The sequence below is a fragment of the Ascidiella aspersa genome, chromosome 9, assembly GCF_963924565.1.
Source record: "Ascidiella aspersa chromosome 9, kaAscAspe10.2, whole genome shotgun sequence".
Taxonomy (NCBI): domain Eukaryota; kingdom Metazoa; phylum Chordata; class Ascidiacea; order Phlebobranchia; family Ascidiidae; genus Ascidiella; species Ascidiella aspersa.
Window position 1 is genome coordinate 4,363,241 of NC_139455.1, and position 13,204 is coordinate 4,376,444.

Genomic DNA, 13,204 nt, shown 5'->3' on the forward strand with positions numbered 1-13,204 from the left:
TTAAAGTCTTTAAAAAGTTATAAATTTTCTTTAAGAACTTCAGATAACTTTTAAGCAGCTTACATATACCAAAGTCATTGCGAAATACATCTAAAAAATTTACATTCCAAAAACTCCCAACAAGTCTCCCTTGGCACTGCGTATTAGTTCCGATCCTACATTATCAAATGTCCAAAGCCTCTCTTTCGCCACCAGGTGGTGCGAGGAATCTTTGGACCCCCGCCACGCGTGGGCGCTCGCGTGCACCGACGGCGCCGTCTACATTCAAGCCGAGGCGGCAAAAGCAAAGCCCTCAATCACAGCAGCAGGTGCTCAATTATCAAGCGCCGCTCAACCACAGGCGCCACCGAGTGGTGTCAACATGAACTCACTGGTACCGTCAGAGGGCGCCATATCGCGCTCATCATACCGCGCCTCGCAGCTAGCCAAGCTGTCCAGTCCATTCGGTAATGCGCCTTCCGGGGTCGACAGCGACGTCGTGAATCTGCTTGTTGCGTCACTCCCGGCAGCGCCGCTTCCGGCTTCCCACACCGCCAAATTTCCGCCGGAGGGCGACCGAGAGAAGCACCCGCCTGCGACGGTGTCGACCAAGACGCTGGAAAGCTTGAAGGGCAAAAGTCGTCACCAGAGGTCGTCGTCCGATTCGTCGATTGTTGCCAAACGTCGAGGTGGGCAAATTTTTGGGATTTGTTTATAATAAAAGGAAATTAGGCGTATTACGGATTGTTTTAAAATTATTTTTGTGTTTCAATGCATTGGTTCTCCTTTTAGCCTGCGTCGCACTAAGAAAATGACAAAACAATTACCTTATACTTTTTTATCAAACAAACTACACGCCAAGTTGGTAGGCCAAATAACCCATCAGTTAACTCCAGGGTAGTGTATATCCAAGTCTCACATGCTTGCCAGCATGCCAATTTGCAATACAAATAGGTAGTTTTGTAAAACAAGAAAAGTTCCACGGCACACTTGAAAATTCCCCGAGCCACACAGTTTAAAAATCATTAGCATTCTGAATCCACGCTTGTAACTCTACGATAAATCACTCAATGGCATTAATCAAAAAATCCAAACTACTGTCCTAGTGATAAGATCGGACAACGATAATAAAATATCCAATATTTGTCTGTTGGTCTGAAAATTTTGTACCATCGATGCTAAAACCTAATTATCGAACATACTACCAACATAGTAGAGTAGCGATTTAAAATGACGTCATGGGACGTATTTAGCTACCAGCGATGCATATCACACATTTTTACCGCAATTTTGGTTAACCTTAATTACTGGTCAAACAAGGTTGCCACAAAGTCTTTGAGTCTTTAAACATCTTTGAATGCCTTTAAATCAAAAAGTCAAAAATCTTTAGTGTTTTGAATTGGAAAGTCTCTGAAAAACCCTATGCTTTTCCAAAAGTCTTCAAATCTATTTTGTGTCAGGATTAAGTTTTAAGTATTTTGAACGTGTATGCCGTTGGAAAAGAATTATTTATTCTAATTATGTTCACCATGACATTTATACTTTTTTGTTTTCGAATAACATTAAAAAACATCAAGCGATCCCATTAGTTTTAAAGGTCTTTAAAAAAAGCTATAAATTCTTACGAAATGCTTTTAAACATTAATTTTTTTCATATACTTTTGTTACAACTTTGCACTCCGTAGGTTCAAAGACCAACCAGAAGGACACGACCTCTCACGGACGCGCAAAGGACACGACCGCGCGTGGACGACCTCTACAAGCGTCGAAACTTGGCGAGTCGAACCGGAGCCACTCTTCACCTTCGAACAGAAGATCGTCCAAGATGTTGGGAAGATCGCAGTCTGTTCTCCTCAACAGGAACAAACCAAACGAGATTTTACGATCCGAGTCATCCGGAAAACAAGCTCTGACGAAACTCGGCAAGATGCAGGTTTGAAAACTGTTTTCTTAGGAAACTCGAAAAACATTTTTATGTGGCCCGAAAAAAAAAATTTTTTTTTGGACACATGTTGTTTTTGTCCGAATTATTTTTTTTTTTTTTTTTTTTTTTTTTCAGTCAATTTTTTATGGCTCACTTTTGACAATGAAAAAACATAGTTGGAACATGAAATTTTCACAACTGTTAAATACCCTCACAAAGTTGTTTCTAATATAAAAAAAAATTGCCTAGGTTCTAAGGGGTGGTTTTTAGGGGGGCAAAACTGTCATTTTTTGTTAATTTTGGTTTTAAGCACTTTTCAGAGATAAAATAATGTAAAAAAAATCTGATATATTTATGGATGATGGTTACATGACATATACAATGCTAAGTAACAAAATTTTAAACCTTACCCCTGAACTTTTCATCCGGGGGGTCAAAATGCACAACACTTTAGGAAATTTTAATGATATATTTACACTAGAAGGAAATGACATAAACATCTGAAAATTTCACAAATGTTAGTGAACCATTTAAAGCTGATGTTAAAATAAACATTTTACCTCTTGAAAAAAAGGGGAGTAATTTAGGGGGGTAAAATTAAAATTCGGCCGTTTTTGTGTTTAGAGGTGTCTAAAAAACTAAAGAAAACATTGTTAAATAGTTTTCAATTATAAAGACAAATTATAGATTGCTCCTCAGGCCAATTTTGAACTTCAATTTAAAATAATTAACCTATGGGGGAAAACAACTAAACAAAAATATAGAAATTAAAGTGATTTCATTCATAGAATAAAAACTGGAAACAGAGTGGTGTACACTGCCTCCACAATTTTTCATTTCAATCTGCGGCGGTAAAATATGTTGTTTTGTAAAAGCAATAAGTTAATTTACTAAGAGAAGCCTCTTTTTAAAAGGCAAGTCGCACGCGCTTAGTTTCCCTGAGACAAGCCACTTCGCACAATGAATGTTGCACGCGCTGGACAAAAAAAGCACAGTAGGCAGCCAGACCCTTCGCGGCCAGAATAAACCAAGCGATATGAACAAATTCAGCATTAAAGGTTTTCTGCCGCTAGGTTAGAGTATATAGCTGTAAAGAACTAAATCGATTACGTCACACTATTGACTTTTGTCCCCAATGAGAGGCGTACAGGGGTGCAAGAAAAAATTGTCAAATATTTTTTAATTATAAAGACAAGTTATAGGTTTGCTTCGCAGCCAAATTTATATTAAGACCACTGACAATCATTCTTGTAAAAGTGCACCATGTCCAACCTATACCACGCAACTTCGGGCCACATCCGCTTTTGCCTGCTAAAGCACCGAAACTGGAAGCACAACATTGGGAGTATATGGACACTGACAAATAAGACCCGTTGAAAGAATATAGAATAACTAAGGAATGACACCCTGGTAAAGTATAGTAGAACTGCGCTGTACCCCCCTGGTATAATATAGTACAACCGCGCTTTTTTACCCTAGCAAAATATACAAAAACCGCACACCCTGTCTAGTTTTTTAAATTATTTTTTTGTTGCGCTTGCAAATGTAAAGAAATTCAGATTCGAAAGTTATTCCCTTTTTTTACTTTTTTACCTCAAAAATCAATTTTTAAATCTTTTGGGTCCTTAAAGGTTAAAATACTGCTGCATTTTTTTTATTTTTTTTTTTATTGGTAAGGTTAAAAAACTGCAGCTTCTGAAGTTTTGTTTGTTTTCGAAACTGTGTTTTTTGTTCCAAATGTACTCTTCAAACCAACTATTGTATATTTTTTTAAAACAAAAAATGCTCCATACTAAACTAAGTGAAAAATTTCAATAAGAATTAAATCCTGACATGTTTTTTGGTTTATAAGCAGACGAAATCAAAATTCAACTATGTTCAGACAAAAAAGCCGACCCGTTCCCAATCGAAGGACGACTACGCGAACGGCGACCTTCTAAAGTACACAAGCAGCAAAACCAAAACCAGCACGCGACAAAAACACGGAAAAAAGGCGCCCAACTCCAACGCGGACGAAAACGGACCGATTCCGCCTCTGAGCAAAATAATCCGCGGCCGAGGTAAAGCGCCTTCAGAAAACCTCACATCACAGGGCGGCGCTTCGCCCTCGACCAATCAGATCGCCGTAAACGGGGTCGACGACATTCCATTTATCGATGACGTCATCGATTCAGAAGGCAACATTCTGCTTTTTCCCGGCAAGCCAACTGTAGGCTGTAGTCCCACGGATATAATGCCAGTCGCCCATGGCTCTGACCTCCAGGATACAATCGCGACGGTCCTCGGTGGTTCCGAGCCCCAGGATAATGTCGGGCCCGGTGGTTCTGCCCAGGGGGATACAATCGCGTTTGTAAAGCCTGGAAAGATTTTGAGCAACGGCGTTGAAATTGAAAGTGAGATTCAGCATTTGGTTAAAGAAACTGCTTCGACCAGTTCTGAAGCGAAAAAGCAGCTGAAAAACGCCAATGAAAAGTAAGTTAATGGAATCAATAGCTGTTCCACATTAATCGTATAAAAATTAGATTACATGGTTTGCGTTTTTGAGAAAGTTTTGTTCCATATTTATGGTATCAAATTATATGGTTAGTCGTGATTGAGTTTATCGCAGTTCATGAGTGGGACCTGTCTTTCATGGGGCTCTCAACACTTTTTTAAATTGTGATGGATTAAAAAAAACATTTTTCCCGATTCGTAATATATAAGATTTGACTCAATTCGTAATTTTAACCCACGCTCATTTAAATTTCGTCCTACTAGCTTTAAAAGCGGCAATCTACATTTTGTTATTTTGTGCAATTGCAATTTTTGAGGCCGCTAAGAACCGCTTTTCCAAGCTATAAGTGGCTTGTTCGAAATCGTGTTAGCTGACCCTTGATATAACTGTGTTGTGTGTATTTTTTTCAGAAAACAGCTTCTGGCAGAAAAGCTCAAGAAGTTCAATGACGGAATTAAGTGAGTATTTCGCGTAGAAGTAATAGGAATAAAATCGACACATTTTTACTTGTGCAACATCAGGCCTGCGTATTTTTTAATTTAAAAGACGTAAACCCTCATTTAGAGAGATTAAACATAGAGATGTCACTTTTTTGTGAAAAAATGAAAAATGAAAAAAAAAAAAAAAAAAAATGTTGCTTTCCAGTCAAAGTGAACTTGAATGTTGGCGTATTTTAAAGGGAGTGATAGACTAAGCCTATTGTAGTTGAAAAGGGTTGATAAACGATACCCCCCCCCCCAGCCATTTTCACAGAAGTGTTAAATAGATACGTCTTTTTTTAAAGAATCTAATGGACTAGTTGCATATAAGCTGAAGTCTATTTTCTTTCGACTTTTTGCAAAGTCACAGTTGCGTAAAACCTTCATACGGATTTTCCCTTTTCAACCACCATTTATTAGAAAAAACAAACCAAACGCGAAAATCTTATACTGAAATAAAAAGTTTTTGTTTTTTCCCTTCTGGAAAAGATAAGGAACAAAGCAATTATACTTAAAAACTATAAAGAAATTATACTTAAAACGGTTATACTCCCTATACCAGGGATGGCGAACCACTGACCCGCGGGTCAAAAAGTGACCCACCACAGATTTTTAATGACCCACTTGCCTTTCCGTCCGAATTTTTCGAGTCCGAATTTGGAAATCGCCCAAAAACCTTGAATTACCAACCCAAGACAAATACACTTACAACGACGCAGCAGCAAAGCTTCGCATCAAATTAGCATATATTACAATATATGACCCACTTGTGCATTTTGCAAGGATTAAGAATTCGTTTGTGACCCGCGCGATGAAAAGTTTCGCCTTCCCTGCCCTATACCATCACCACCACGTACACCACCGCCTGGCAGCAACAGCATATTTACCATATTTCCAAAATGGGAGCCAAGAAAAAAGGCCCGAACGTTTTTTTTTCAGCCACCTTAAAAAAATTAAAAAAAACCCAACATCCACATTCCATTGCTAACAGATCGTCCAAACCGGCCGTCCCTGCCAACAACAACAGCACTGCCCTTTCCCCGCTGGTCGCCGAAGCCTCGCGGTCCGTGTTCGCCGCCTTCCTCTGGCACGAAGGCATGACCCACGACGCCATGGCCTGCGCCTCCCATCTCAAGTTCAATGAAGCCAGACGCAGCGTCATCATGTCCTACGTCAAGCAAGGTGATTCCCCTAATCGTGGTTTTCTTCTTTTCGATCGCAGCTGTTTTGGGCTGATTTAGCTGGTCTTTTACTGACCCAAGTCGAACATTTGTCTTGATCATAAAAATTTGGAATTGAGAGTAAAATTATATAGACTTTTAGACAAATTCTGTTTTTTTACCAAAGTCTTTTATTACCTAGCTTTAATTAACAGTTGTTTGTGAAAATGCTTGCGCCAATGTAGTTGGTTCTGTTCTGACTTAAGTCGATCACTTGACTTGAGAATGAAACTTATAGCTTGAGCATAAAATTACCTTGACGTTCGACAATTTTCGTTTTTTTATCTTTACTATGTCTTTGAATTTCGACAATGACTTCACTTTCATTATGATTAAGTTTTTTTTAATAAATATATATAATCGCGAGTTTTAGTGAAAATTCTCTAAGCGCGCTTGCCTATGTAGTTGGTTCTGTTCTGACTTAAGTCGATCACTTGACTTGAGAATGAAACTTATAGCTTGAGCATAAAATTACCCTGACGTTAGACAAATTCGAGATTATTTTTATTCTTTACTTGTTTTCAAATTTCGACAATAGCTTCACTTTAATTAAAGTTTTTTTAATAACTAGATAAATTCGGCATATTTTATCCATTTTTGTACAAGTAATGCATTTTGCACTTGCACTTCTTAGCGTTCTTTTTGTTTGAAATGACTTGACCAAGTTATTTGCAAACGCTTTTTAAAAACACGCGCTTCTCAAATAATGCACGTTCAAATTTAATGCAATCAAGAAAATTGTGGGTTGTCGATTACATCTGCTGAACTATCTTTATTTTCAGGAAATTTAAAGAGGAATGCAGTTGATTCGAACGCAATTAATTCAGGTGAGGGATTTGTTTACCAGGGCTATCAAAAAAAATATTTCAACTTTATATTATTTTTTAGTTATCGTCCTTAAGATTTAGAAACCACGGTAACGGAATTATTGCATTTGCATATATCAGTTCAACCAATGACTTTTATGGTTGCTATAGGTCTTGTTTGCCTAATGTGGTGTCGGTCTGAAAATAAAGTACCGGATATTCCTAGTCTAATACCGGGTTGTGTTGATCTGCTTATTTAGCAATCTTGTTCACCCCAAAAAAATATTTTGTTACGTTTTCATTCTTTTTATTCAAACTACTTTCTCTAGGAAAGTTTTTAATTTTTTTGTTGCCGTACTACTTTCTTCTAGTAGCTTTTTTGTTATTAATTTTTGCCTACTACTGTCTTTTGTACCCGAAACAGGCGACGACATGACATGCGACGACTCTCGGCCACCTGACACACTTGTCTATCTCGCCCTCTTCTGGGACAAACTCTCCGACACTGTCACCAAGATTGCTATCAGAAATCAGGTTTAACTTTATTCTAATGTCATTTGAAAATCGTTAAGCAACGACATATTCTTTTCAGTCGAGGCCCAGTAAGTTGGTGATGGTAGAGAAAGTACCCAATATCTAGCAACGATTGTGGTTTATTTTAGGTGTTTCCATGTAAATAATATTTATGTGCTTTTCAGATTTCATCAACAACTGACTTTGGCATTTTTTATATTCTGTTTTTTTTTGGAAGTTTTGGATTTTTTTCTAGCCAAGCTTTCCAAAAAAAAATATTTTAAATAAAACAAACGTTGTTCATTAAAACCTGTAAAGCATAGAGTAGTGATTAAAAATGCACATTTAGTTTTACTGAAAGTCAGGTAAATACTTTATTCATCAATTATGGGATTATAAAAAAATATAAAAATCCTTTTCTGCAACCAAAGCCAGCTTAACATAGACAACACTTCAATATACCCCCCAAAAAAAACTTTTCACCAGAACTTGCCCCCTCCAACCCCGGTCAACCACAATCTGAACAGCAGCAGTAATATCACCCCGTCGCCGAAATCAGCCAAGCAGAACAAACCGGAAATGACGCTGCCCGAACCCGAAGTAAGCGTATATTTGTATGTTTTTATAATTCGCAGGCTAAGTGTAATGGCAATTCACTAGATGACGTGATTGCTATGTAATCCAAAAATATATTACTTTTTATGTTTTTCGACGATACTTTTAACAATACGTGAACGATACTTTGGTGGTTTGCAGAAACCAAGTTAACTTACGTGTTTTGTCTTCAGCTGATGATAAAGGTTCCGCCTCTGAAGAGAAAAGCTCTGCAGCTGAAATACCCCCCTGGTTTGGGGGGACACCAGCGCAAGAACGGCCAGGGGCAACTTTATTTCCCATTGCCCCATCAGCAGCAACAAAGAATCGGAAACGGTACTTTGCAAAATGTTTTTTATCGCGAAAAAGTTTTTTTTAACTTCTTATTACACATGAATATTTCGCTAATTTAGAACCTATTTGGTAATTAGTTATTTTAATGCTCTTAATATTTAGTGGTAAATAAGAAAAAAAATAGTGGTTTGAAAATTGTGGCTCATTTCTGAACCACGAAGAACGTTTTCGGCGGTCTACACATCTATTTAAAAAGAATAATTGTTTCATATAGAAGTAGGTCACATTCTAAACGTTTCTACTTTCTTTCTTTCGGATTTCTTCCTTTTAAACATTTTTAATCTTTTTTAGCATGTTAAAAAAATGCTACCTACTTATATATGAGCTTTTATATTTCTACTACGTCTAACTAAAACCTCCAACCAATATGCTCACAAATTGTTTCATAATATGTATTTATTGTTTGTCCTAAAAACTACTGTTATTAGTAGGAATTTTGCGAAACTTTGATCACTGCAAGGCAAGCATTCTAATAAACACAACAGACTACCAGACTATTTTTTTGTTACTTACAGCGGCCAACGAAGGAATCGACTTCAAGGACACAATGTGTGATCTCTGTAACAAGATGCGACCTTACCCCGTCACCTACCACATGAAACAGGTAAGCATATATCAGGTAGAAATGTTTTGTGCGCCAACTTTTCTTGTATTGTAAGTTATATTTGATATCAATTAGTTGCTGTTGAGGTACTTCATGCATTGAGCTTGAAAATGATCTCAAGGCCAAATAGATATATTAAATCAACATCATTTTAAGACGTTTCAATACGCACTTGTTCATCCTCAGTTAAGATGAATTTGCGTATCGACATTCCTTATTAAGCTAAATTACAGATCCGTGCATAGCGTACCAAAATGTAGCGCAAAAATCTTAAAGCTTTATAATGCATTAATCTCAAAAACTCGAAGAAGAATCAGCCAGAAAACCGAAGAAATTGGTGCCAAAAAAATTTAAGTTTTTTTTGAAAAGTTTCTTTTTTCCATTATCCATTTTACAAAATACCTTGCGGTTTTTAAAAAAGCGAAATTATGTAATAACATTACTCTTTAGCAGAAATTAATTTTGTCAAGTGCCATTTTGAAAAAAATTACAGTAGTGTGAAGCATGTTGTTTAGTGAGAAAAAGCCAGTGTAAGGCATATAGACTGTTAATTATTTTAAAAAGTACTCAATTTTGATCGTACAATGGTTATGTGTTGGCAGTTTTACTTTGATTTGGCAAGTATAATCATGTGAAAGACAAATAGGTCGACTAAATAGAAAAAATGACATTTCGACTCGTTTTTTCTTCTTTAGGCACACCCAGGATGTGGCGAGTTCGCTGGTGGCCTGGGTTACAACAGCAGCGGTCAATATTGCGGGGGCTGGGCAGGGGACTGTGGGGACGGTGGGGTCGGGGGAAGTACCTGGTACCTGCTGTGCGCACCATGCCGAGACAAGTAAGTAAATTAGACGTTTTTTTTTTGAACGAAACATGGAAAATCACGGGAAAACGCATTTGGAACCAGAATTTTTTTTAACGATTTTTATGCGGGTGCCAGTTGAATTTTAATTTAGGACATTCCGTAGAAATTTTGTTTTAATCGTTTTAAAATCGCTTACAAAAGTACTTTTCTTGTTTAACACTTGCTTTGCGCGGACAAAGATGTCCCCTAAAACGACAAATGAATAAACAACTTAATTTTTGTTTAAACCTAAAACTTTTAATCATTTGCAAGGACCTTATGGTTATTGCTTTAAACAAATTCAAAAGCAGTTGTAACTAGTCGTTTTTTTATTCGACAAAAAAAAAAAAAAAAAAAAAAATTCATGTTGGAGTAGGTTTTGACCGTCAAGGGTAGTGACTAGTGAGTATTTTAAAATAACTCTTTATTGTCATTAACCTGCTCAAGACATTAAAAAAAAAACAGATCGTCAAATTAAATAGGAACTTGTAACTCAAAAGTACATTATTTGTGCTGACAGATAAAAAAAATTGTTTCTCAAAAAAACGAGACGCTTTCATTTTCCCCAGATACATGAGCAGCAAGAGCAACATAGCTCCGACCAAAAAACCCGACCAGAAAACAGTCGGTGACTGGAAACAACAGTTTCAACGCATTCTCATGCAGCCGGCCAGCGCACACCAGGTGAGTTGGGAATCGAACCCACGACCCCGGACTTCGGTCTATTTTCGACTATATTGATTTGCGGCGGCATTCCATGAACTGCCACCCAGAATTCGATTTGTGCTGCTTGGCAACTAAATCACCTTGTTATATCGCGGTGAATTTGAACCAAAGACGTCCGGATGAAAGTTTTCACCAAAATTAATAACCAGATTTTTTTGTCAAAATTAACACGTTTGGTCAAAATTTGTCAATATTTTAGTAAGAAATGCACATAAATCGCTTACAAAATTAAAAAAAAACTAAAGTCAGCTTTATGAAATTGGTCGTTCGGTTATTTTGAAATTTATTTTTCATTTTTTTAAAAAAAATTAGTTTTAATATAAGTTCAAAGTCATTTTAACCGTATTATATCTTTATTAGAGCAATATACAGTATAAAAAACGCGTGATTAACGACGCCTAGGTAATTTAAATCAATGTATTTCTAAAAGGTCAAAATTTTGTCAAAATACATTATTTTCAGGTCAAAATTTGTCAAAATTTTAATGTTGCAGGTCAAAATTTCCTATTTTCTTGTCAAAAAATATTCGCCCTAGTTATGACATGTTTTGAACCTTTGACCCTTGGAATTCAGTAAATGTTAGTGGATACCTCAGTAGATGGTCAACTCGTGGATTAGTTTGCCATTCGGGTAGCGGCGATATTTGAACCAGCGCCCCAGGAATTCAGTCCTGTTTATTTTAGATCACAGTTAACAAGGCGCAGTAAAGTTTTGACAGTCAGACCCTTGGAACGTTTGTTTTTTCACCTTATTTTGCAATTAAAAGTTCTACGTCCAGCAAGATTTTAATCATTTATATTTTCAGATTATGAAGAACAACTCTTTGTTTCTGCTTGATCTTGTGAGTTCGGCGAATGGATTAACTTGTATCGATGTTGGAAAACATCAACACAAGAAATCAGGTAAATATTTGTTTAACGGTTTAGGTTTTTCTAAATATGTGTGTTTGCTGTTGCCCTATGTTTGGCCTGTGTTTTCGTGTTGTTGACATATTTCGTAGTTCGGAGGTAGGTTTTTATGTGTGCTTGCGTGCGCGCGTGTGTGTATATGGTGGGTGTGTGTGCATTTCTTGCTGTCGAAAGGCACGTTTTTTAGGTTTTTCTGACTTGCAGTTATAAACCAGTTGCACTTCTCGTTATATTTGCTTTAACGACCTCTTGTATCCCCGATTGTCAAAGTGTATTTATGTGCAGATCTCGCAGATACAAGGATTGAAGACTCGTCTGCAGTGGAGAGATGGGACAACACAAACGGTATAGGCTTTGTAATCCGTATAATAATAATCGCAACAAAGGGTTGCGCATAGGCACTAAATTTTGCCTCATTTTTGTGTCATAGTTTTTGTCGTGACTCTTAGAAAATATACACTTCTTGTTATCGACATGGTTTGTGTTAAATTTATTTGTTATCCTGGTTAAAGTATTACAATTTTTTATAAAAGTTTTTATAGTTGGCGATCACATAATTGGAGCTTCATAGTCTTTATGTCTTTTAATTTAAAGTACATTTGACGATCTTGACCTATAGCCTTTTAATAACGTGGCCTGAAAGGTCTTATTCTTATTTGTTTTCCAGCTTAATACGAATAGGTTCTACCTTCTGTTATTATAGATTTCCAAGTTCTAACAGTTATTTTCCGAATATTTTTCAGCTCTTCCCCGCTCAACCTACAGCTACTGCCCCTTTCCCTCCATACCTTGCTCCTACCTTAACAAAATCGGACAAGCAACCACCAACAGCACACCACCCAGCCAAAAGCCCGGGTAGGGACTTGTAATCGTTTAAGCCAGTGTTTCTCAACCTTAATTTCCCGGCTATACTCAATGAGAATAAAGTTTTTTTTTTTCAAAAATTTTAACCGAAATCTGAATTTTTAAATTGACGTAGCACGGTCAATACTGAACCAAACGTGCTCAGATTTGGTTTGTGGGTTTTTTAGACGCAACTTAACAATTCCAGGGGGTTCCCACTGAAATTCGAGAAAAAAGTGTTTTTTGAACAACCCCACTACTCATACATTAAACTTAAGTATAACATCATTTGTCGGCCCAATTTTTGCACTGAGCTGTCTTCAGGGGTTCATGAGATTATGATATTTTATTTATTCGACAGTTAAACTGATATGTGCGGTATTTATACGGACCTTAGAAAGGCGCAGAGACCTTCATTGTGACGTTCCGAGACTTTTTATTTCTTTAACGTGAGCAAGTGCTGAGAGCCCATGGAAGTTAGCCACAGCACATCCAAGGTTGATAATCACTAGCCATTCACGTCTAGTTTGTGTAGAATGAACCGTTCACCTTTAAAAATGTTGTTCATTAGAACCTTTTCAATGTGATTTTACATTACAGCGCCAAGTTTCGTCCTTCTCCCGAATACAGGAACCGATCGCTCTCCAGCCAGGTCACGCCCTCCAGCGGACATTTCAAGGGAATTTTGCAGCGGCTTTCGATCACGCCAGAAGCCTCGCCTCAAAAGGTATCACATAGAGTAACGCTGAGTAATAGTAAGATTTTTTGTGCCCATACCTAAATCAAAGTGGTTAAAATGCAGTCTTAATGTCATTGTCTGTGCCCCGCGGAACATTATTTTTTTCAGTAATTTTCAAACCTTTCTTTTTGCGTAACGTACTGGTTTGTAGCAAATATCTAGAAAATGTCGCAAATA

At 37.2% G+C, this 13,204-nt stretch overlaps 1 protein-coding gene across 1 annotated transcript in view; it reads left to right on the forward strand.

The window, feature by feature from the left end:
- LOC146131971 (E3 ubiquitin-protein ligase MYCBP2-like) overlaps positions 1–13,204 on the forward strand; it is a 124,731-nt gene that overhangs the window by 63,191 nt on the left and 48,336 nt on the right. The window contains 15 exon segments of the mRNA XM_083397167.1: positions 196–668; positions 1,665–1,912; positions 3,786–4,375; positions 4,808–4,855; positions 5,868–6,100; positions 7,327–7,436; positions 7,902–8,015; positions 8,204–8,345; positions 8,879–8,967; positions 9,663–9,805; positions 10,381–10,495; positions 11,343–11,439; positions 11,731–11,790; positions 12,189–12,300; positions 12,889–13,015. Coding sequence (XP_083253293.1) covers positions 196–668; positions 1,665–1,912; positions 3,786–4,375; positions 4,808–4,855; positions 5,868–6,100; positions 7,327–7,436; positions 7,902–8,015; positions 8,204–8,345; positions 8,879–8,967; positions 9,663–9,805; positions 10,381–10,495; positions 11,343–11,439; positions 11,731–11,790; positions 12,189–12,300; positions 12,889–13,015 — 2,701 coding nt within the window.